Raw genomic sequence first — 26,104 nt, forward strand, 5'->3', positions numbered from 1 at the left:
CTTGATCCTGTAAAGATAGGAGCACTCAGCCTACTTTCTGGGCTTTGAGTCCATACCAACAGATCTGTAGGTCACTGCTTTAGAGGGTGATGCTGTCTTGCACCACCTATAGATTTTTGCTTAGCATGTCAATGCCTGGACCTTTTAGTCCCTGTGACTTTTACCAAGTGGAAGACAGATATTCTTTTCCTCATAATTTGCTTTTTGCTCATAACATTTCTTTTGCTTTCTCTCTTCTGCTTAGGTTGCTTTGAATGTTGCATTAAGTGCCTAGGAGGAGTGCCATATGCTTCGCTCGTGGCAACCATTCTCTGCTTCTCGGGGGTAGCATTGTTTTGTGGCTGTGGCCACGTGGCGCTCACGGGAACTGTGTCTATCCTCGAGCAGCACTTCTCCACGACTGCCAGTGACCATGCTTTGCTGAGTGAAGTGTAAGTATGCATCCCATTTCCATTATTCCTCATAACACCTTCATGCTAAATGAGTAGAGATGGATTCCAACTTCAGTCTCCATCCCTGAGTATTAGGTTGCTTATTTGTCCAACAGCACTCAGTGGTTTTTTGGGGTTCATGCGCAAAGAACCAGAGTGTGTATCCTGCCTAACCTGTTTATATTGGAACCAATACTATTTAATAGCTTCATCAGTGCCATAGACAGTGGGATTGAGTGCACCTTCAGCAGGTTTGCAGATGACATCAAGCTGAGTGGTGCGGTTGACATACCTGAGGGACGGGATGCCATGCAGAGGGGCCTGGACAAGCTTGAGGAATGGGCCCGTGTGAACCTCATGAGGTTCACCAAGGCCAGGTGCAAGGTCTTGCACCTGGGTTGGGGCAACCCCCAGTATCAGTACACGCTGGGGGATGAAGGGATTGAGAGCAGCCCTGCCAGGAAGGACTTGGCAGTACTGGTGGATGAAAACTTGGACATGAGCCGGCAATGTGTAGTCATAGCCCAGAAGGCCAACTGTACCCTGGGCTACATCCAAAGGAGCGTGGCCAGCAGGTTGAGGGAGGTGATTCTGCCCCTCTACTGTGCTCTGGTGAGACCCCACCTGGAGTTCTGCGTCCAGTTCTGGAGCCTTCAGCACAGGAAAGACATGGACCTGTTGGAGCAGGTCCAGAGGAGGGCCACAAAAATGATCAGAGGGATGGAACAGCTCTCCTGTGAGGACAGGCTGAGAGAGTTGGGGTTGTTCAGCCTGGAGAAGAGAAGGCTCCGGGAAGAGCTTACTGCAGCCTGCCAGTGCTTAAAGGGGGCTTATAAGAAAGATGGAGAAATGCTTTTCACTGGGGCCTGTAGTGAGAGAACAAGGGGTAACAGTTTTGATCTGAAAGAGGGTAGGTTTAGTGTTTGTTGGTGACACAAGCTTTGAAGGGATGACAGGAGTAACAGGGAAGTGTGTTCTGTCCCTCTGCCCTCAGAAGAAAGTGGACTGGTATTTTACAAATCGGCAAAAAGAGAGAGAAAAGACTGGAGATTGCTTAGGTGTTTGTCTCGGCAAACATAGCCTTTGGAAATAACCACCGGTGAAATATGTGGGGCTTTTGTGTTCCTGAGGCTTCTCCGTGACACCAGAGGAAGGCCTGGAGGCGGCTGGAGGCGGCTGGAGGCCTGCATCAGGGCCGGTGCTCAGCGCCCAGCCCCACCGGCGTGAGCCTCTCGTTCCCCTTGGCACTGAGGGACGTGCGGGTCCCAGGCTCCAGGCTGGCGGTCTGAACCCGCTGGGCCTCATGTGGCCCCTCCAGCAGAACTGCCAGCCTTGGAAAAGGCTTTTCTCCGGCAGCAGTGAGGAATTTTGCACAAGTTGTGATTCGCGACGGCCGCGCACCGGTGTCAGGATGCTGGCCGGGCCTGGGTTCGGCCTCTTGCCAGCTGCTTACCCGGGGCCAGCACCGGCTGCAGGCACAGCGTAGGGCCGGCCCCTGGAGACGTCTCCATCCTGGGGCAGGGGGCCTAGCATGAGGAAGGGCAGCCGAAACCTTCTGAGAGCCACCCGAGGGCTACGGAAGGGGTCCCTGTGCAGGTTGCGCATGTCTCTGAAGAGGGGGAGCACATGGCGTGCGCTTGTGGGCACTGCGCGCACAGGGGTACGCTGGCGACGAACAAGGCACGTGTGCTTTGCTTACCTGCCCCTAAGGCCCAGCTTTTAGGACATTATTTGAAAACTTTGCTTTTCCCCTTTTTTGCTTTTTCTTTTCTTTCGTCACCGACTCCCTTTATATGCTTGCGGATATCGACCTGCCGCTTTGCACGCACAGCTGACCCCTTCCTGTCCCCGGGATCACTGGCGTCAGTCCTGCTGCACCGTTTCGGAGCTTCCTCCCATTGTAGGACCCTTTGTGCCCAGACCTGCTACATGGCCCTGGGACTGCACCCTACCTGGGTCCCCCACCCCAGCACTGCTCGCCCTCACGCCCCGGCTGCGGCTGGGCAGTGCGTCCCCAGCTCCAGGGCAGGAGCCACGAGGACCCTGCAGTTAGCTGCGAAATGTCGTGAGAAACTGTGAGCAGCTATTCTTCAGCAGCCGAGTAGCAAATCACCCTGTTCTTCTATCAGTCTTCTTTTGAGCAAAATAGAAGAAATTGAAAAAGCAGCTGTAACAGGCAGCAAGCTTTAAATTTTGGAAAATTGTTGACAATGTTTCATGTTGAGTCAGCTTCAGCAGCTGGGGAAGTGCATAATTCCACCAAAGCAGCTGAGGTCTTGGACTCTGTGGAGGCTTAACAAGAAAGACAAGTGAGAAGAGGTGCAAAGGTGCAAATAATTTAAGGCCACAGAGACAATAAAATAGATGAAAAATATGCTAGTAAGGCACCCTTTGGAATATATATATTTTTTTTTTTTAAACCAAGTTTCATATTACTAATTTCTGGTAACATGCATTGAATCTCTCCTAGACTATTAATGATGTTGAAATTAATTCTTCTATATTCTCTCCCATCCTGACTTAATTTTTTCATGCTCTACAGCACAGGTGCAACAGATTTATCCTGTTGTTTTTAATCAGTTTAGAAAACAAACATAACACTTCCCACATACAATTTTAAATGAGTAATATTATATTTTGATACAAGGGATGTGCTATCTGTCTGGATGACATTCAACTATGTAAATGGTAGTCATCAATTTTCTTTAAATTAAGCTAAAACATGCAGATGCTCCTTGGAGATCTATGCTAGCAGCTACTTAATGGAGAGTGGTAAGAATTGAAAAAAAAAATCTGAGGAAAAATATATTTATCCTTAGAAAACTGGCAATAGGGATGTATAAAATTAACCCCTCAGTTTTGTGAACAGCTTCATCCAAACTAACCATCCCAACAATCAAATTACTATTAATCCAAACTAACCATCCCAACAATCAAATTACTATTAAGAAGGTGTAAGTTCTGGAGAAGTTGTGCTAGAAACGAAGTATGACCTTTGGAGACCAGAAGTGTTGTATGGAAGATCTGGCATTCTGGTTCTCCAAAACAATTGGCTTCATATACTGAATATGACTGATAACATTTAGAAATTATTCTTTCCATTTACCTATTCTAACCAGAGTAAAAATACCATGAGTGTCATTGCAGATGGTAGATTTTTAAGGAATTGAGAACTTTCTCAGATAATATCCGAGTAAAGTGCTTATACCATATACCCTGACATCATCTTCCTCTGGATGGCTCCAGAGTACCTCAAATGGAAGCATATCCTAAATATTTCTTTCAGTTTTTTGAAATTTAATTACACTTTGGGGAGCTCAAGGCACCCGAGTGGCTTAAGGCACTGAAACTCCCTGCTCACTTGGAAGTACCCTCCTAGGCTGTAGAGCAAACCATTCCACCTCAGGAGAAGTCACTGCACATTTTCGGAGTTTTGTATCAGAGAAGTATCACTGAATTTACAAATTTTTGCAAACATACATTAACTGGATTTTACAGGTGGGAACAGTGAATTTCAGGGACTGCTTCCTTTTCCCTAAGCCAAAGGAATCACCACAGAGCCTGGTAGTTCAGCCAGTAGTTCAGCTCCAGCCTTTGCCATTTCAAAGCCCCGTGTCGTCCCTGTCAGACGTTCCCTGAGTTAGGTATCAGGATCAATAACAGGAAAAAAAGAATCTCCATAGTGGAGGCATGAAATTGCAGCTTCGAGCTAACACCAGTCAGTGTAAGAACTGCAGCACAAACAGGGGATGCTGGAGCAGATGCAAGACTAATGCACATCAGTATTGCTTACCTGTAGAAGCGGTATAGTCATATCGCTGCTGTCCTGCAGTCTGCTTGCTTAAAATGCATTAAGGAGCCTTCAACTGTATTTCTAGAAAACGAGTTATCTCATAGCTATTATGATTTGGGAGGACCGACTTTGTTTTTATAGTACTGAAATCTAATTATATTCTTTTTTTTTTTCCTTTTTCATTTTAGAATACAGCTAATGCAGTATGTAATTTATGGCATTGCATCATTTTTCTTCTTATATGGAATAATCCTTTTGGCAGAAGGTTTTTATACAACAAGTGCTGTGAAGGAGCTGCATGGAGAGTTCAAGACGACAGCCTGTGGCCGCTGCATCAGTGGAATGGTGAGTAGCGTCAGAAATGGGAACAGTAGTCTTTGCTCGCTAAAACCTGTTGGGCTTGGTGTGACTCCTGTGTTTTTGAACAACAACATATTGCTGCCCTCTTTGTTTAACTCCTTATGGGTGGTCAGAGTCAATGACTGTTGCTGGTCCTTCTTTGAACTTCAAGGATGCTTGGTCAAATCTAAGTTCTGCAGATGGACTGTTGGGGTGCTACCGTGGCCTCCCTTGTCATAAAGCTGAACCCAAAGGTCTAAACTAAGTTGACAGAGACTGCTGTTTTTAAAACACTCAATGTGAGACAAAATGAAATTTGTCCTTTTAAACATGGAGCACACTAGTGGTGCTTAAAGGCAGACTGTAAAATGGCTGTGGTTTGCAGAGCTATTTAAATAACAAACTGTAATGCCTCTGACTTCCGTAATCAATTCTGCTTGAGGATGTCTGGGTCATTCAGACAAACAGTAATGAATGAAGCTTCGCAACGTCTTTGCGCTTGAATCAAATATTGCTGTCTTGCCTTTGCAGATGGCAAAAGGCATACAGATATAATAGTGAGTCTTTTTTGCAAAGCTGAAACACTTAAAGTCTTAAAGTTACAAGCCATTTTCTCTTCAGTATACTTCTGTATTGGAAGAAAATTTTAAACAAAGTTTAACTAAAAATAAAACTCCAGATTCTCACCCACGTTGCCCCCTAGGGCGGACTCTACAAGAACAGAAATATAACTGTGTTGCTGAGACAGGATTTCAAAGCTATTTCTAAAAATCTGAATTCAGAGCTCATAGTTATGGAAGAAGCTGAGCACTATGACACATCGCCCACAGGAAAGTGTGGGTGAAAAAGAGAAGCAGCTTTTGATGTCATAGTTGCATTTTAATATACAATCTATATCCTGTGTACTTAAAAAGTATGTACTTTCAGCTGGTTAAATACAAGAGAGATGCATGTTTATTTTCAAGAGCGTTAACAATTTTCCACTGTGCTGTTGGATACTTGCTGAAGTTTTCAAGAGCTAATAAGAATAAGACATCTGATCATTTTCCAGTTAAGCAGCTATTCTCTTGCTCTTTTTCTAGCAAGTATGATCTTCGCTGAGGGGGAAAATCAGATCTAAAGCAGTGTTATCCAAGGATCCAAAATACACTAGAAATATACACATATGTGCATCTCATTAGTGAGACAATTGCTTTGTGCGGTTGAGTTGTTGCAGGCACGTGATTGCCAGCTGCTTATATAAATATGAGTGTGACACATGGAAATATGACAGACAAATGTGTTTTCATGTTTGCCCATATTTGTCCACACAATAAAGGAGAACATTTAGCAGCTGAGTAATGGCTTGGAGCTCTGGTAAGACATATCAGTGTTTAGTGGTGACAGTCATGGCGTAAAAATGCCTGTATGCCACTGTGTAGTGGGTAGAGCTGCTTAAAACACCAGGGTTAGAACAAGGTTCGTTAGGAGATATAATATCTTAACAGGCTAGTGGCTGCAGCTGGGTACGGATAACAAGCTTTTGGACATACAGTGAGTTTTTTTGCGTCTTTCATCAAGAGCTCCTCTACTTCCTCCTCTGTTACATTACTGAGCGAGGTCCTGAAGGGCAGTCCCTTCCATCTTGCATAAGGTTATTACAGAAGACAAACTTCCAACTTTCCTAAATTATTTGTGTTGGCTGTGGTAATGCAGAATAGCCATTTCCCACAGTTATCGCATTAAATGTGAGGGGTTTTTTTTCCTGGCTTTAGGAGTTAAAGGCTTTGCGTACTTCCTCTCATGCACACTTCCACATACACGTATGCAAACCCATACTTTATGTATAGCGTATCTATAGAAGTCCTTTAAACTAGTACACTTCGTCCTTACCAAAATCCGAAGAGAGACTTCTCAATTCTCTCATAAAACCTACAGGTCTGGTGTATGGCACTATCTAATATGAAACAGAGTATTTCAGTTCAGTTGTGTATAAATTAAGGGCTAGCTGGGTTTTTTATGGGCCTTAGTTTTGCAAGCACTTCCGCCTCCCCACAGACACCACCTTCGTTGACTGTAAAACCTAACCAGTTGTTCAGCCTTTGCTGTAACATTTGCAGCGTTGTTCAGCGCGTCTGGACAAAAGCCTACGAGGATGCAAACTTCCACCACTGCAGCGTTAGTTCTGCCCGTCAGTTCTGGGTGAGGCTGAGACACCCCTCCTCCCTCTGAGCCTTTCCCATCCTTGCTGTTCTTCTCCGGCACACAAGTTTCAAGTAAGACGGTACAGCAGCAATGCTTTACTGGAAGCAAAGCCCTTCCAGTCCACCTACAGTTAAATAACAGTGAAAAGGGAACACAGAAGATGGAACAGCACTACCCCGCTTTCCAAGTAGGATCCAAATCCTAGTCTTACCAAGAGGAGGGAGCTAGAAACTGATGCAAGAACTACTGTTTTACCATAAAACTTAGAAGAAGAGGGAAAAGGAAGAGAGGTCCAGTGGGAGGGGGAAGCTGGAAATTCCCAAGGCAAAGAGTGCCATAGCTTATAATCTTACCAAAGAAAATGCAGATAATTTTCTTTTTTTTTTTTTTTTAAAAGAACAAACCCAAACCAGCAAATTTCAATGGAACATCCATATTTCTCTAAGGTGAAGTAACTAATTTTCTTCTTGGCAATGTGTATTAGATCAAGTGAATTTTTCTGATCTGCTGTAACGGTTGTGGTATGTTTTCAAAACCAGGTATTCTGAAATGTAACATTAAAAATTTATTTCGATAAATCAGGGAGTACGGGAGAGCTCCAGGAACGTCAATTCACTCTATTGTTTTGATTTTCAAGTTGTATAGAAACGCTGGTATGTTACAGTTAATTAAAAAAACCTCCTTAAATTGATTTTTGTTGGAATTTTATTGGTTTTAGCTGGCAACCAGCATCCCTGCTTAGCTGAGAATGTTAATAAATTAATGGACTGTTCTTTCAGGAGGTCAAGCTGTTTACTCAAGCAGGCTGATGAAAAAGGAAATGTCTGAATTACTTTCTCAGTAGCACTTTAACTACCCAAGTATTTGTAAGCAATTAATACTGATTTTATTTGTGCTTGGAAATCAAATGTTTTATTACTTGATTTCTTGAAAGTATACTTAAGATTATTTTGAAGCATTTTTAAGTAAAAATCAAGTATTCTTTTCAAAGAATAAACATGAAGTGCATGTGTTTTCTCTGTTCAGTTTGTTTTCCTCACCTATGTGCTTGGAGTGGCCTGGCTTGGGGTCTTTGGCTTCTCTGCTGTGCCTGTCTTTATGTTCTATAACATATGGTCAACTTGCGAAGTCATCAAATCTCTTCAGACAAATGTGACAGTTCCAGGCGACCAGATCTGCGTGGATATCAGGCAATATGGTACTTATTTTAATCCTTACATTAAATGCTTTATCCTTTCTCCTTGGTCTGTCTTCAGTAGTTTTGTCTCAGCCTTATCAAATGAACCAAATGCAAAAGTATCTTGTATATCTGAATGTGCTTTTACTTTTCTAATTAATTCAGATTACACTGATCTCTTTCCAGAGCCAATCAATTTAACTGAACTGGCAAGTCATTTATCTAAAATGATTTTGTAGCTGTTTCCAATACTATAATATTAGGTTTAAAAATAGATCAGCCTTAAAATAAACTGCTGAGAAACAGTACTCGGAAATAGATAACCAGATTCTGGTTTTTGAACCCATATGCCTATGTTTTTTCCTTTCAAAAAGCTCTTTCTACATTTAAATATGAAGTTAACATCTGAACTTTGCTCTAACAATTAAAAGACCAAAAACCTGCAATCAAGACTTTTGCCTTAACTGCATGAATTACTACTGCTTTCTGATGACACAGAAATCTGAGGGGGGTGTGCAGGTAGCAGAGGAGTGGGGACAACAGCTTAAAATAGGGGTCAGGCTTTTTAAGTAGTTCATTCTTTAAGGTGAATTTTTTCTTAAAAGCTAATCTTTTAGTTTTCCCTAGTGCAGAAGAGCTTTTGTCACTGTTACTTTCGGCTTCATTTTGGCTAACATTTTCTAGGAATGGTTCTTTCTTTGGACTAAGTCACGCAAAGCTGAGAAAAAACAGATTCAGAGTTGCAAAAGTAAGAAAGCTTGGTTTTGCTTTCCTATCCGGGCTGCAAGTCCAGCAGGAGAAGATAAGATATACTAATTTTAAAAGCAAGAAGTCCCAAATCAGTTAAATGTTTGCATCCTGTTTTAGCAACTGACAGCAAGAGGCTGGGAAGCACTTTTCTTTAGCAGGAAAGCCTAGGAGTGCAGGGAGAAGATGTGCTCCTCCGCCTTTGTGCTTCTCCTGGTTGTTTTGCAGCTGTACGGGTGCCGCGCAGGGCTGTGCTGTCCCTCTGATCAGCAAAACCATTTGAGTTTCAGTGAGTGATGGGAGGGAGCAGCTCCTTAACAGGCAACTCGTGTCACTGAACTGTCCTCACATTTTTGGATGGAAGTGGTAGCTAAAAGGCTTCAAGTGTATACTGCAGATGCAGAGGAGAAGCTGGCTTTAAAGGAAATCGTATAAAATATTTTTGAAAGCCATTCCATCCTGAGATAATTTCAATGACCTGCCCCTTTCAGAGCTGCTAATTCCAACCAGCTGAGTTTGAAATGCAAGTTATATGGGGGGAGACTGGCTTCAATGGCTTCTTCAAATGGCTTTTGCTTAAGCTTTACGTCTGTTACAGGCCTAAAAGTGGAGGTTATTTTCAGTCTGCTAGATCCTGTTGACTTTTCAGATTTTCAGTCATGCAAGAAAAGTAATTGGGAGTACGTGAGGTGCGGCAGACTGGATTTTCTTGTTGCAGTGTTCACTTAATGCTTTTTACCTGTTGGGACTAAACCAGAAAAAAATCCCATAATTCTTCCCTCTAGCTCCATGTTCACAGTCTTCTGCAGTAGTTACTTGTTCAAGGAGAACTTAATCTAGTAAGTGCTATCCTGAAAGGTGCCAAGTACCTCTGAGATGCAGACTGACCCTTTCAGTGCTGAGTGGGGGAGTAGGCAGTATGTGACTGGACTTGAAGTGCAAAAACCCAACCAACCATTTGGCTGCCATATGGGAAAACCACATCTGAGAACGTGTCTTGGCAGCGAGCCTCGGTATAGGGAGAAAGCACAACTTGAGTTGTTTTAATTCCTCCCGCCAACTCAAAGCTGTACTGGTCAACGTGCGGATGCCCAGAGTGGGAACACAACTGGCAAGTGGGCGGAAAAGATGAGAGAGGAAGAGAAAACGTGTGTTGATTGCTAGAATCAGTGGTTTCTTTTGCTGTGGTATTTCAGGTATTATCCCATGGAATGCTGTACCTGGCAAAGCCTGTGGCCCGATTTTAGAGAACATCTGCAACACGAATGAGGTACAGAAACATATACCTGTGTGCAGCTTTTGCCTCCAGGTCGCTTGGGCACTGTGTAATAAATAACTTGATGAAAGGTTTTTTGAGAAAACTAATACTAATATTATAAAGAGATGGAGTTAAACACAACACTGAAATTATTCTGTGTTAGGTCATCCAGAAAATGAAAATGATTTCCGAACACTTTTATTTTCTGAAGCTGTGAATACCTTGCTATCTAGATGATTTTATTGTCCTTATTTTCTAGAACAGTTGAAATGCCTTTTATACTATCCTCAGTTGCTTCAATGTTTTTAACGTGTTTTTCTCTAGTTCTACATGTCTTATCACCTGTTCATTGTGGCTTGTGCTGGAGCTGGCGCCACTGTCATAGCACTGGTGAGTAGCATTTTTTGTTGTTCTGTTGTGTAACATGTTCCTTTCAGGCTTAAGATGCTTTAAGATTAAATTTTATGCATCTTAAAAAGAGTGATACTAGACAGAAGGAAGGCGAGCTGCAAGTGCCGTTATTTGCTGCTATGGTTTGGTCATTGCAGGTCAGCAGGTGCCAAACTTTTGCTTTAAGAAGTCATCTTAACCCACCTCCCCCATCCTTAGAATAAAATTCTTTGCTCATCCTTTGAAAAATCATACTTCTACTCCCTACTTCTATTTTAATGTCCACTATTTCTTTTCATTTTTGTAGTTTATTTGATCAAGTGCTTGTAACCTCTCAGTATTCTTGTCTGGACCCAGGCAGTTTGACTAGCCCAGCTCTGCAATGCCAATTACAGGTAGCAGCTGGAAAAAGGGACGTTAACAAGATGACTTACTTCATATGTCTAACGCTTCCTCTAGCTGCCAGCTTCTAACCTCCCGTCAGCCAAGCCCAGGTGTAATACTTGCTATTTGTTGATGCAATAGCCTTAGGTCTGTATGTAGGTTATCCTCTCCGGATAAACGGCAAGTTATTTACCTTGCATCTTCACCCTGGAAGAAGCTCAGAATAACGTCTGTTGTAGAAGTATCGACAGTTGCCCAAATGGGCTTGAGCCGTCACCTTGTTGTATCTTACGCTCCTGTATTTTGTTCTCTTCCACCAGCTGATCTACATGATGGCTACTACATATAACTATGCTGTTTTGAAGTTTAAGAGTCGGGAAGATTGCTGCACTAAATTCTAAATTGTATAAGCCCAGTAAAGAGCTGCATTGCGTAGCTTGAAATACCACTGACACCCTAGGCTAAAAGTCTAGCTTTCTGAATTTTGTTACAGTAATTGTAAATAGCTTCAGTAAGCATCATTTAGCTTATCAGATTAATAAAGTGACTGCTTGTATATGAACTATGATGTGGATGAGATCTGGCTATGTTTTCATGTCGAGAGGATTCAGTTACTGTAGGGGTGTTTATAAGCATCCTTCTGAAGAGGGGGTGCTTCCATTTCAAGTCTCCACTTGCTTTCTGACAGTCATCTCTAAAGCAGATACTGGAACGGTTCAGGGTCAGAATTATTAATTCGTTCTTCATCCTGCACACCAAATATGACCCCTCTCCCCGAGCATACAAAACATACGATGCAAAAGAAAAGGACTAATGAAGTAGTGCCAGTCTCCTCTGGCGGAAATCAGAAGCACAGGTATTAGGAATTAATTGGCTTGTATTGCCAGTGATTCCGTGGATGAAGAAGTTGATTATTTTTCCTTACTTCATTTTCAAGTAATTGCCCAATCATGCTCTCTCTGGAAGGCAAACATATCCTTGTATTAGCTCTGCGTAAAACAATCACATCCTTTCTTTTGGACCCTGAACTAGGAAGAAACAGCATATAAAAAGCTTCTGTTCTTGTATGGCTTGTACTTTAGTAACTGATTCCTCAGTAGCCAGATCTCAAAAATGTAAGTATGACTGCACGGGAAGCAAAACCATGCATAGATCACAGAGACATTTTTACACTGTTGGCAAGGCGGGGGGGAACATGAGAGAAGTGAAATTGGTGTTTTCAGATGTAGATTTTTTTGCATGAAGTATGGTGAAAAAAAGTTGGGAAGAGACGAATGCACAAAACAGAAAAAAATCCACACAATATTTTAAAAAAACCCCCACGAACAGTTGCTATACATGATATAAAACTCTTCACCTGAGGTTGGTGAGAGTTTATAATGTAGTTATAAAAATATACAATTAAGACTTCTTAACCCAGAGATTGCATGCTTTTGCTTAGTTTTGGGCTCATGTTTTGTTTGTTGTTTAATTTTTCGATATGTTAATGTAGCCTTGTTCACATCAATAAAGCTGTTTACAGTTTTAGGCTTTTTCCAGGGGGAGGGTGGAATTCTCATCTGCTTGTTGGGGGAAAAGAATTAGCAGGATCTGGGCTCGGATATGCATAAACACCACAGCCTTAGAACGCAGTTCTTCTGAGCACCTCGTAGTTCACAGATTACATATATATATATATTGCCATGTACAAAACGTTTTTTTCCTGCTTCCCCCCATTCTGCATTTTAATTGATCTGTACAGCTCTGTAGCGCGTTCTGTTACTGTTATACTAACGTTCTCTAAATTGTGAATAACCAACTGAAGTATTAGCATGCCAAATTCTAGAGGTCTTTGAAAACAGCCTCTGTGCTTGTTTTAATAACAGAATGCTTATTAACGTAGAATAACTTTTTTTTTTGTCGTTATTTTAAAGACCGTCTATTAATCTAACTAGCAGCTTGCTTTGCCTCTTGACATGCTCACTAGCCATCATGCTCACCCTTCTCTTCCAGATCCACTTCCTCATGATACTGTCTTCTAACTGGGCCTACTTAAAGGATGCAAGCAAAATGCAGGCCTACCAAGATATCAAAGCAAAAGAAGAGCAGGAGCTTCAGGATATCCAGTCTCGGTCAAAAGAGCAACTCAATTCTTACACATAAATGTTTGCCACAGTAATTCAGCAGAATTGACAAATCAACAACTAGCTGCTCTGCAGTACAGATGTGTGTCTACCAAACAAAATTAGAAGTGCAAAAGCTTCACATTCCAGCTCCTGGACCACATTCATAGGGAAATCTTCCCGTGGGTAATCTTCCATCCTTTCAGACAGAGAATGGAGGTTTTATTCCAGGCATTTTAAAAGGCAACACTTCACAATAAGTGACCAAATTATTCTTCCTCGAGACTTTTTGGTATTTAGTATTTGACACCTTCTCCAGCATGACGTCCTGCACAAAACGGTGGCAGGTGCTCCAAACCAGCAGGCAGTAGCTTCCTGCGCAGACCTTAGGCAAAGGTGCGCGTAGGGTGCCTGGTTCGGTATTTCGCAGTTCACGCTCACGTGAAACTCTGGCCGGCTGTGATTTCTGACAGCTCCTGCTTAGGTGGTGGCTCCCAAGCGGCGATGGGGCTGCCTCTGAATGCTCCTTACAGGGGCTGCAGGAGTGGCACTCTGCTTCCGTGCCACACTCTTTCACGATGAAGCAATCACGCTCCTGTGCTTATGTCAGTGTTGAGCAGATGTCCCAAGTTTTAATCTTTTTATTAACTATTTAATGGAATGTAGGTCCCCAGATCTGGATAATGATCCCCTTCTTTGAAAATAAATGTCAGCCTTGCCTTAATATTTATTTTCTATAAATGTCTTAGCATTTATATAGTGGCAGGAGACCATTATCCTACATTTTAAGTAAGTGAAAAGTGTTACCTTATTAAAATGACACTGATCTGACTAGTCCAAATGAGCGGATGAGAAAGTTTGCCAAGTTTTACACAAACAATAAACATTACAGCCATAAAACAGAATACAGGATGTCCACCTTTCTCTATCTTGGTGCTTAGCAAATTTATAGTCAGTGCTTATGTGTTTTCCTTTTTACAAATTAATTAGCACATGAAGAAAATGTGGTGTCCAGAAAAAAAAAAACCCAACTGGTGCCATTTTAAAGTCATTTCCCATAGAAGTCTGCCTTCTAATTAATGTTTTTTTCAGAAGCATTCAGTGATATCTTGAGTATTAGTGATGGTATATTTGGTGTTTGTTCTATATGATTATATATATATATAAATGTTGGGGGGAAAAGTAAAATACATCAGTCATTTGAAAAATTCGATGTGCAAGTCATACCCATGTTAAGCTGACGTGTGGTTTGATAGTTTTGACTGTTTGCTGAACATAAATCAAAGGAAGCACAAATTTCTTCAAGTCAGTATTAAGAGAAAAGGCATTTTGGGGGAGTTTAACTTCAACTATGATTTTTTTGGTTAAATAATGAAGTCTAATTTGACAGTTTCAAACAAGGGGTAAAGGTTGATCAATGTAGAGCAACTATGATGAAATAGCCTAGTGTATGTTCTTACCTGTTGCATGAAGGAGACATTTCTACAGCAATGCAGGTGGTGTTCTAGCCCAGTGTTTGCATAAGGGTAATAATGGAGGCAGTGTCTTAAAGCCTAATTCTTTTCTAATTCAGTGTAGCTATTACTGGGAGTTTTTGAAGTTTTGTTTAAGTAGTCTAATATTTTTATGTAAAGAGCATTAAATTTTTGCTATGTATAAATTTTTGTAACCTAACAGTGAATCAATATTTTCTATCAGTGCCAAGGGCTTCCTGTAGTTACATCCAAGTGTTAAAATAAATATTTGTAGATAATAGACAACACTTGTGTATGCTTATTTGAAAACAGACCTGCAGCTACTCCACACTAGTGTGTCTCTAGGCTGCTATGTCTCTAGCTGAAGTGAAATGCCTTTTGTTCAATAGCATCCCTTTGCTGATGTACAGGGAAGGGATGGATGCCCTGGGGGTGACGGCCTCAGTGTGGTAGGATGAAGTAGCAGTGGCTGTTCCAGGCCAGCATGATGCAACAAGCACTACCCCTCCCCTTCTGGACACTGAACAGGAGCTGTCTCAGACATTTTGGACAGGCCAGCATTGCTGCAGCCACCACACCAAGCAGCATATAAAATTGGACTGGCCACCTTTCATCTTCATTTCTAAAAACAAAGTTTTCCACTGCTTTTCATCTTAATTTCTAAAAGCACAGTGTATTTCTGTTGCAGTTTTGGTACATCATGTTTCATCGTCCAGTGAATTCACAGGACGGTGCTTCCGTTTTTGCTCTTAAATTCTGTCAAACTTGGCTTCATGTTCCTGTAGTTAGTTAGGTCAAGACGAGCAGCCTCAGATGCACTGCAAGTTGTAATATATGCTGCCACCCAAAACTACTTCATTGGTAAAAAATACTGTGTTTTATACTGTAAATAAAGTTTAAGGATCTTGCCTATAATCTACCTACAAAATACAAAGCTTAAATAAAGATGAGTTAAATAGCATTTTTATCTGAATCTCTCCATTCTGGGCCGGTTCATACCAACAAGGTGAGACACACAACAGTAGGGCTGCTTTCCCAGGCACTTGTTTCCCCGGCAGTGGCAGTAAGAGGGGTACAGGCAGTTTGTAACAGCTGGAGGGGAAGGGGCTGGGGTGCAGCACTTCATAAGCTGTCAGAGTTTACAGGAATTCAGTGCCGGAGCCACTTCTCCTGAACACATCGATGCGGTGCTTTACACAGCTCTGTCCTGTCTGTCACCCCGCTCAAGGGTCTCTTTCTGCATTAGTAACAACATGTCCAGACTCCCTCTTTGACATCAATGACTGAAGCGATGAGACAGCTGAAAATCAGCTTCATTAATTTATCATTATAGAGCCCGCAATCTTTGTGCCTAACATTTATTATGACTTCTTACAGGTAGAAAGCAGCTTTAAAAACATTTGTATTGTAGTAGTAATAATAATAATAAAAAAAAGCAGTAGCTATTGTTCACCAGAAGTTTTCATCCACGTCTCCGTGAGAAATGCCTGTAGCGCTGCATTGAGGATAGGAGGGAGGGAAAGAAGGTATGAGGCCAGAAAGCAGTTTCTTCTCTGAAATGTAAATACTTGTTTTAGAAAAAGTTAAAGTTACGTGCAGTTTCAGAGACTGCATGTAAGCGCTGGCTTTGTTTTACATCCAGCTGTGGGGCAGTTCTCTTGCCGTTTCAATGAACCACAGGAAATAAGCACATCTCTACAGGCCAGGGTTTGGGCCTGGGGGAACAGAAAGCCATTATCTCTGCTACCAAAAAGCAGTACTGCCTGTCCGCCACTTCTGTAGCGCTTACCCACCCCATGAAATGAACACCATATGGGTACCAACTAACTCAGGAGCACCAGGGCAAGGTCTGGTATGCAAAACAGCACTTCAGAGGCACAGCTAGTACTGAGCCATTAGTAGGGTGAGCTTGAGCATTTAATTTTTTTAACCCATTCCATATTTTTTGCTTATATATATTTTCAGTTCTACATCTTCACACAAACTGAGAGCTGTGGGGTTGGGTTTGGCTTTTTCTTTCCCCTGTCAAGCAACTAAAAACTATATCCTTGTTTATCACTGCCTAGAGAGACCCAGAGGAAGCGCCCTCGCTACTGAAACAGATCATTGCATGTACTTCCCAGCTCTGAACGCCAGGCAGTGCATAACTTCCCTAAGAACTGGAAGGATCCTCAATTCTCCCAGCAAATGTCATTTTGATTACTAGTTTGTTTATTTCACTCTTTAGGAAGGCAGATGTCTCTCAACTGTAATTCATACTCCAACTACTTATTAATATGGGGTAACAGAAGTGATTAATAGTAATATATGAGCCTTACCTGTCATCCTTTTCACTAGATACGAGTCCCTCTGTAAGTGATACCTCTCCTGTTTCTTCTTTCTTTGCATCCTGGCAGCCAACAGGAAAATACATTTTCTGTAACTGGTTTTTATGTCACTTCTAATAATAGCACCTGCACTTTAAGGCACCTAATTGAAAATAAACCTCCTATTTCTACAAATGCTGCATCACATCTAGAATAATGACGCTTCAGAAAATCAGGTTTGGATAATGTCGGAACAAAAGTATGCTGCAGCCTTTCATCAAAGTAATGTTCTTTAAGGTTTAATTTTCCATTTTGCCAGAATAAATTCCATCAGTTGTGTTAGTGGAACACAAACTGACCTGTGTAGACTCAAGCTGTATTTAAACACAGTTTAAACTAAAAATCTAGGACATTTAAGTTTAAATAACTGTCCTACTACCTAAAAGACAAACTAACCCCCCCCACCAGAATAAAACCCCCAAAAACTTATAAAAGAAAGTTTTCCTTTTTTTTTTTTCTTTTGAATCAATACATTTCTGCAATACAAATCCAGACACCCATCTCTGCAGGTTGTTATAAAAAGCTTCTGAACGAAGAAAAAAAGAAAGAATGAGAATATTGTTTTCATTCTAAGCATATTTTAGCAAGACGTAAATTCACGCAGTAATATTTTTAGGACTGGGTTTTGAGAATAATTACCTTTGCCAGTTCCTGCTCTCTGCTCTGCTGAATTATTCTCATGTATTTTTCTAATGGATTTGGAGTAGGATCCTTTAAGTCGTCTTCAGCACCAGAATTACTGTTTTCAAATTTTCCTCCCTCCTTATCTTCTTTTTCTTCATGTATTTTGGTCAAGTCTTGGATCCACTTTAAGACACAAAATCAAAACTAAATACCGATCAGCTCAAGAAAAATATCTTTGTACCAAAATACCTGCACTGCATGCAGGATTTCACGTTAACCTCAGTAAAACATGCCAGTCTAAACAGCATTACATTTGTTACATGCAGTTCAAGATGAAACGTTAAGCTATTGCTTCAATTCAAAAAGCAACATTCAAGAAATCCCACTCTAACCCTGCCTGGATGTCTGAGATGCCGTGACGCCTGAGGCTTCCACACAGGACATCTACATGTGAACTGAAGAAGATGAGCTCACGCAGGAACGCAAGCTCCTCGAAGGGCCAAGTTTGCTGGTGTGACGGGTCGCACGAGCATGTCTGACCAGCACCGCTAAGCTGAATCAAATTAACCAAGGTTTAAGGGTGGGAAAAGGAAGACAAAATGGGAGGGAGCAAAAAGCCAAGTTTTATACAGGTCCTAGAAGTTCAGAACACTACTTCAGCACATGCTACATCAGCACAAAGGGATTTCAGCAAACTCCTTGAGGTCTCCTTATAGCTTCTACTTCCAAGAAAGTACCCTGGATACCCTCATACAGGGTAATGAACAGGTGGAAGTTAACATGTTCTGGCGGTGTCCCACCAGCAGCAGCCCAGACCAGAAAGTCAGCGAAGGTATAGCTTGTTCCGATAGCCTGGCGACAGCTGTCTTCTGACTCCTGGCCATAAAACTGTAGCTTCCAGTTACATGAAGTATGGAAGAAAAAGCATCTGTTTCCAGTGAAAAAGTTACTTGGCATAAGGAGAAATTCTAGCGAGACTCTCTGGTGAATCGCACAAGTACATAAAAGAACTTAGCCTCTACTACTTTCGCTTAAAAAATAAAATCTATGTTTAACCAAGTAACACAGAAATCCTAAAATACATGGCACTACAAAGTTGCATCACTGTCAGAAATTAAAATACTAAATCACCACCTCTTTGTTAAGCTTTTCCACTCCTTTTTGCTCTCTTTCCAAAGCTTCCTGTTCTTCTCTCTCTCCCCTTTCTTCTCGTGCTTTCTTTTCTTCTTTCAAGTTCTTCTCAACTTCTCTATTCTGTTCTTCAATCTGTCTTTGATCCAGCACCGCTGCAAAAAATTATTTCAACATCTGTGATTTAATTTATGTAGTTCAGTAATCTACTACAGTCGCACCCAAATAAGTAACAGGTCCCCATATAACATTAACAGTAAATGAAAAACAACTGGATATATTGTTTATACATACACCAAAGTTATTCTTGGGCATCTCGTAATGTTTCTTCCCAACTCTATACATATTCAGTCTGATACATGACTCGCTAAGAGTTAAACAGTAGAGACAAAGTAGAGGGCAGGGAGTTGACAAATCTCTCTATGCACGTCTCATGCCTACGATGGACTTTCTCATTAGTTCTCTGTCATCCTAAAGCTCATGTTGCTGTATTCTTTCCCTCTCTGCAACATGGTTGAATACAATTCTTTATATTTATAAAGCAAAGTACTTAAAAAACCTTTGAAAATTCTTGCAGGGCACACTGCTAACATGACAGGTAGATTTAAAAAGCTGTGTAAGTAGAACTGTATTCAGATAGTAATCAGATAGGCCACCTAAATACTGGGAATTGTTAGTTAGAAGCTAGAAAGCTCTTCTCTAAATAAAAACAAATATCATGCTTCCATCTAGAACAATTAGAAAAGTGGCATATGCTGCACTGAAATCATCCTCATCTACCCAAAGAACTAAACCAGCATTGTGATAATGCAGTTTGTGAACAGAGTCAAGAAAAATGAAAAAAATTCAGACAAGCAGTATATAAAATACTTTAAAAAAAAAAGAAATCAAACCAAAACCTTTCAAGTCTTATTTCTATCAAGAGCAGAAATAATATTTAACAATTATCTTAAAGAGAAAAAGAAAAAACAAAGTTGACTCTCCAGAAGGTGGATGGGGGGGGTGGGACAGGTGGCAAAAGTGTTTAAATTAAAAACAAATTTAACCAAAACCAAGGTGAAAGAGACATCCTCATACAGTAAAGCCAAAGAAAACACTCCTTCCTTCTTATTACATAATTAGCACTTTTAGAAAAATTTTTCAGTCACGCCAGCATATATACCTGCAGAATGTTAAATGTTTGGCTTTTTGTTTTATACATTTGACATTCAAAAAGGGTATTCACTTTTGTTTTGGAGCTGAGAACTCACTTAAGTCCTGCAGCGAAGTGGCTGTTTCTGGCACTGTGGCTGTGACACGGTTTCCATTGACGATGTCCCCAGATGGATGCAAGGCTTCACTTTCACACTGCTCTGGAATGTCCCCCTGATCTGGAGAAGAAATTTGAACAATGGCTTCATTATTTTGTAATTACAATAGTGGAGCACAGCAATGGACACAAAGTGTGGGAATGGCTGAATTAGAACACATAAATATCAGCACTAATTGAGCATTTTCCCTTCAACTTGACCATTTCTCTGAGGATTAAGAATTATCATAGGCTGTATTTGCTGCTTTAATTACAGAATTGTTAGTTTTGAAATTAGCTATTGGAACACATCTGTTTACAAAACCAAAAGAGATTCATGAATAAATATACAACAGAAAACCAAAATGTTTTCATTTCTTTACATAATCAAGATACAGGTCACAGAAAAAATTACATGTCCAAGCTTAGCTCATCCTTTCCATGCACATAAAACAACCTTTAATTATTTGATCGCATACCATTTCTTTTTAGGATCCTTGCCTTCTTCAGTGCACAGGATGGATATTGCTAACTCAGATATTCTACATTATATTTTCTTCTCCCTGTGCAATGTGGCTCTGAATTTACAAAAACACAACTACTGTACTTCATCTGTGATCATTGCTATGACACTCAACTGCTTCTTAATTTATATTTGCAAAGTATGCAGACTGCTATTATCTCAGTTTTAGGGGAGAACGCAAAAAGAAATAAAAAGTCAGATGTAGCCATTCTCTCCAGGCAGCCAACCTGAAATACACAGGATCATTTTTCCAAGCATTTAGTGTAATGCAGTACAGATACCTTCTATATTTCCTGAAGTTTTGGGTAAAGGTTTAGAAAATACCCCTTTCCCATCCTTCAAATATTATCAAGGTTTCAAGCATTTTTCCCTTCTATGTTATAACAAAACAAATATTTTGCATGAAAAAAAACCAAGGACACCCAAACCTATCAGCCTCTCTCTTACAGAATGGTCTCAATCTCTTCAAATTAAAATTCTTTTAAAGGGATTATAGATGAAAACATCACAGAAAATTTCTGCCAAACTGTCAGTCTAGCAAAGTTATGAGAATGTTTGCAGTTTCTTACAAAAGCAACACAAAGTCCTACCAGCTTCGCCTAGGAAAGTAAGTTCTATGTATGTTTTACGTAAGACCAAAATAATGAGTTATCACACTCAAAAGGAAATCTACTCTGATTTTTTGCTCTCTCTTTAACTTTAGGTTTAAATTATAAGGTTATCAACAACAACATTATTCCCATATGAGGCATAAGTATGTTTCAGGGCATGTAATATTTAAGTAGTCAAAACATTCCTTGCACAAATAGATACAATATTTAACAGGAACCTAACTTCTAAAGGTCTGCTAACCAGACAAACAAACAAACCCAAAACAACAGAATACAAAACATCTTTACATTAACGGTTCTGTGAAGGAAAAAAAAAAGGTATTGCTCTTTGTACACCTTCACCCCTTTATGTAAGGGTGGACAGTGAGAGATGCATTATGTCCTTAAGACGCGCACATCAACTAAAAGCAATTACTGCCAACAGAAATTCCCATCTTTTCTTGCTAGAGCTCACTCACAGTAGGATTTAAAAGCTTCCACATTTTCTGGCATCTCCTTCACTCCATTGCTTTTTTTCCCCTACTCTTATCAACTTCTTCCTTCATTGTATCTTATTCTACATTTACTTTTTAGATTTTACATTCTTACACCCCCCTCAATTCCTCCTGAGTTACCTTCTCCTCTTTTTAACCATTCTGATTTCCTTCTACATACTCAGATTGTCTTTTGATGTCTGACCCAACTAAAGTACTGTTGATTGAGAAATCATCAGCATATGCAAACTCTTAAAATTATTCTTTTGACTACCACGTGTCACTAAATGATACAGTGGTAACTTGTTTGGGCACAGCATCTACTCAGGCCTAATTGCCAAGAAAATGCCAGTCTATTCCCATATTTGATAAAAGTGAAATGTACAATGTATTCCTAAAAGTCTCCAATATGAAATTAAACAAATAAATCTAAATCTAATTAAAATATGAGATTAGTAGAAACCATTAGTGGCTACAGGCTCGGTTCACATTCAAATATGCATTTAAAGCTTATAAAAAGAAAACTAAATGAGATAAATTAGAAAACAACAAATATACTAAGTAAAACTTCACAGAGAAATGCACAGATGAGTCATCACCTTCTGCTAGTTACCACTAAACACTATCAGCACATTTGCTGTTTAAACAAACAGTATCTTTTTTGGTTGGTTGGTTTTTAAAATATTGAAAGCCATATTTTTAAAGGTTCGGGAGAGTGAACAAGGGCATCACTCCATCTTCCATACAACCTAACCACAACCAAAAGAACCTGCCAGTCTCAGGTCCAGGAAAACACTTACACCCATTCGGAATATTTTCTTTGAAATCAGTGATTCTAAGTCTCCCATAAAATAATTATAATCTCTTCACCAACTACGAATTGAATTATACCACCCAGTGATGTATCTCCACCAGTCTCAAGACTTTACAGACCTAACGAAATTTGGAAACAGGAAAGGTGTTTAGCTTGCTGTTCACATCTTGCTCATTGACAATTTCACATACTTTAAACCCACAGTTTCATGGGAGATAAGGCTGCTCAGGTCCCAACATTAAGTCGTCACTCAAATGCCAAAAAACTAGGAAATAAAGCCAATAACTGCTTCTATTTCACTCTCCATATACTATGGTTACAAAGTGCATTAACTTTTATTACCCTCCTCTTTCTACAGTACCTTAGTTACATCAAAAACTTTTGAAAACATGACCCTGCAGGCTTGACTGCAGCACACAGAGAGAAGGAAACATTTTACATCATGCAGTACAAAACACCACATAATGGCAAAGTTCTTCCTGCGATCAATAGAAAGCAGAAATGGAAATAAATAAATGCTGACCTCAGAGAAAAAAAAAATTAAGATAAAATTCACGTTTCAGTAACCGAACCAGATGTTCCAAAACTACTCAGAGATGCAATTATGCTGTCATTAATCAGCAAGTGTTCTTCACACATTTACACATACTTCTAAAGCAACTTCTAATTCAGAACACTATTTAAGCCTCAGTTACCGAAGGAAAAAAACCCAAGAGTATATGTAATGGCTGCAGAAACTTATCTTCAGAATTACAACTTGGTAATACTGCTCTGATACTGGTCCATGATGAACACTCCTCAGAGTTTTACTTCATGAAGCAAATATAATAGAGCCTCAAATTAGTTCATATACCAGTACACTTCGTTGTTTAGAAGAAAAGAACAACCCACAAACCTGCACAATTTTAAAACATTCAGACCTACATGCATTAATGAGAACAAGGTTATGCAAGATTTCTGAACAAAAAGTATGTTCCCAGATTTCAGAACCAACTCTATTTTAGTGTTGGTCTTACAACTGTCAAGCCCTAAGGTGTTAAACAAGCTGTCTAAAATGCACTGAATCTTACATTCAAGAGAAGAAACGTGTTCTTCAAGGTCCTCATACATAAGCTTCTCTGGTTTGGGGATATCACTGAAATCTTGTTGACCTGTTTGTTGATTATGAAGTCTGAGAGAAGAAGGAAGAACATAAATAATTTTATAAATATAAATGCTAAACTTTTAAGCAAATAGCGATCTGAGATTTAAATACAAAGATTACTCACATGCTTAGCAACAGACTAAACCAAATATAAAAACCATGCAACCAAAATGATGTCACTTTCTCACTCAAAAGTTAAGGTATTTAAATACGGTTCTATAACTTTTACCAAAAGTCAGCTCCATCTCTGATAGCCATCTCCCTGCAGCCTTTCCCCAAGGCCTGTATATAACATAAAGGCATTATATTAAAACAAAATACACTCTCTAAAAGCATAAAAAGGAGTAAGAAAAAAAAGAGAAATACAATGAAGTGTGACACGTAGTCAACTGAAATTAAGAAATTTGCCTATTTGCCTTTTTAGGCTCTGTGTTACAGTCTAATTCCCACTTCAATGTCATCTTAACAGATGTGTTTGAAATGTATTAGGATTAGATGTCTGGCAAAACATATATGCAGGGGTGAAAATCTGGGTGCTATGAAAAATGGGGCTGATGCCCTCATTCTAAATCCCCGTTTATCTCACCAGAAAGATAATGTGAAAGAACAATATCTCCCACGTGACCCAGCTACTAAACACTGACCAGAATCAGAACAGCAAAAGGAGTGCAGGGGACTAATGAAATTCAGCAGCAGTACTTCATAAAGGAGCTTACTTCACACCAGCTGGTGCTCTTCACCACAGCATAAATACGTTTGTACTTACAATTTCTAAGGAATTCAGGTCTTCTATGGGGCAAAGTGTAGAACAAATGAAACATACCCCCATAATGAGACATGTTCAATAAAAAAGTAAATCTGGGGACAAACAAATAAATCTGCATTGTCAGAAGTATAGTTCAGTAACGTCAGTGGGGAAAAACACTCTCTAAATTAAATACGACAGATTAAATGGAACTTCAAGTTTTTGGAAGGCTACTTCATGTTTTTAGTCTTTCCTCCACAGAAATGGTTAAGTGTTAAATAATTCTTAAGGATGTTCAAGGACATGCATGTATGGTACACTTACAAGTACGGTATGAAATCACATGAGTTATGCCTAAAATTACTATTAAAAAAAAAATAATCCCCACCATCTAAACTATTTTGTTAATGTCCAAAATTACTTTTTTAGCCTAAAACTGGTAACAACCCTCACAATCAGTTTCTTCAGCTCTAAACAAAAAAAGGAATGGTTTAGATAATAATCTGCCTTATAACTCAAGCCTTCCTGTCTGTGTTTATTGGCTTCCTTCATACCACTCATATCTTGAAACATAAATAAACAAGGAGCTCCTGTAGTCAGAAGCAGCAATTGTTCTTCCCCAGTGACAGAGGTCTAACTTGTAATGGCTTACTGGTGTTACAGCATTTTATTTTCTTTTCTTTTCAAAGAAGTTCCCATTGCCACTTAAAATCTACAGGTCATAAACTAAACCCACAAGACACATCAATGATGTGGCATTTGCCTAATAATGAGAGTAAATAACTGGAAGAGCCCACACATGCATTTCTCAAATATTTTATGTAACAGAAAACAGTCCAAGGCACAAGAAATTAGAAAATACTCAACAAAAGAATGTTCTCCCTTTAAGAAAGTCTTGGGAAAGCAGCAAGTTCAATAAAATTATTGGGACCGCATACCCTTGCTTTGTCACAAGGAATGCAAGAAAGCAACTACAACCCATAGCTGCCTGCCCAGATGCCAGCATGTTCTCTGCCACACAACTTACTCAGGCTGTTCACTCTTCAGGCAGCGTGGACTCTACAACATACTTCAAAGTACAGTCCCTCACAGTATTAGAGCGTTTTCCCATATCACCTTAGCATGCAGGTTAACACTCAACCTTTACTTTGTAAGGTCTGTCACAGGAATACAGGAAATCTCAGACATACTGCAGAACATGAGAATGAGCAGAGGGAAAGAAGAGACAGCTACTTAAAGGAACTAACCTCACAGTCCCTAGAAATCCCAACAGCTTGTTCTCAAGGCCAAGAACATAAAGGCTCTCCCCAGATTCTAACCACAAAAAGAGACCCTCTCTACATTAAACGTATGTTGAGGACTTGATAGCAACAAAATAAGAAAACCCTACGAATACCTGCGAGAGGTGCCCCAAGACAAGCTTTCTTCAGCTATCAAACTTGGAATGACAGCTAGCACATTAAGGCCAATTCAAGTGTCTCTCCTTAGGAAAGGAACATTAAAAATTAAATACTCAAGCATTTTCTGAGGACACCTATTCAGGATTCTCAGTTTTGCAGAGTGGAAGCATCAGTGAACATTAAGAACAGAAGAATTTCATACATGGAAACAGGAGATGCAGAAAGGAAAGAGAAGTCATTTCTATGGAGCTTAATTTTGCCACATCATTCAATTTAATTAAAAGACATCTTAAAAAAAAAACAAAGCAAAAGAGAACAGTTCTGCTACGCATCCCATTCTCACATGCAAATGAGACTCGAGATTCCTATTCTGAAAATAGTTATACAGGCACATGAAAAAGCTCTTCAGAGAGAAAAAAAAAGTTAACATTACAACTTGTTAGTTAAGTGAAATGAGAATGTACAACTGCCTTGATTTAAATTCTCAAGCAGGCAACAGAAACTACTGAGCTTCAGTCAGCAACAGCTTGTCAGTCAGGTCACAGATGTGAAAAATAGACACACAATAAGAGAGACATAGCTTTGCTCAAGGAATTAGTGGCCTTCTCTTCATTAAGGGTTTTTGTGTGCATCAAATATAACCTTGATAGCTTTTCAACATCAAGCATATGCAAAAGGCCTGTTCTGATATGGAGAAAGATGAGA

General features: G+C 40.0%; 2 protein-coding genes across 5 annotated transcripts in view; one reads left to right on the forward strand and one right to left on the reverse strand.

Moving 5' to 3' along the window:
* Nucleotides 1-12,845, forward strand: part of GPM6B (glycoprotein M6B) — a gene marked incomplete at both ends in the record, with an annotated part of 31,018 nt that extends 18,173 nt beyond the window's left edge. For 2 of the 4 annotated variants that reach the window (XM_082006232.1, XM_082006234.1), the window contains 6 exons: nt 245-431; nt 4,413-4,569; nt 7,774-7,945; nt 9,868-9,941; nt 10,254-10,319; nt 12,696-12,845. In XM_082006232.1, the coding sequence (XP_081862358.1) occupies nt 245-431; nt 4,413-4,569; nt 7,774-7,945; nt 9,868-9,941; nt 10,254-10,319; nt 12,696-12,845 (806 nt within the window). Of the gene's footprint in view, nt 1-244; nt 432-4,412; nt 4,570-7,773; nt 7,946-9,867; nt 9,942-10,253; nt 10,320-11,023; nt 11,105-12,695 lie in introns of those variants that run through there. The other 2 variants (XM_082006233.1, XM_082006235.1) reach the window with 1 other exon arrangement.
* A 2,884-nt stretch (nt 12,846-15,729) lies between these two features.
* Nucleotides 15,730-26,104, reverse strand: part of OFD1 (OFD1 centriole and centriolar satellite protein) — a gene marked incomplete at its 3' end in the record, with an annotated part of 37,619 nt that continues 27,244 nt past the window's right edge. The window contains exons 17-22 of the mRNA XM_082013892.1: nt 23,181-23,281; nt 19,652-19,771; nt 18,405-18,556; nt 17,286-17,453; nt 16,599-16,669; nt 15,730-15,775 (exon numbers count right to left, since the gene is read on the reverse strand). Coding sequence (XP_081870018.1) covers nt 15,730-15,775; nt 16,599-16,669; nt 17,286-17,453; nt 18,405-18,556; nt 19,652-19,771; nt 23,181-23,281 — 658 coding nt within the window. The remainder of the gene's footprint in view (nt 15,776-16,598; nt 16,670-17,285; nt 17,454-18,404; nt 18,557-19,651; nt 19,772-23,180; nt 23,282-26,104) is intronic.

Source organism: Phaethon aethereus (assembly GCF_964289735.1).
Source record: "Phaethon aethereus genome assembly, chromosome: 1".
Lineage (NCBI taxonomy): Eukaryota > Metazoa > Chordata > Aves > Phaethontiformes > Phaethontidae > Phaethon > Phaethon aethereus.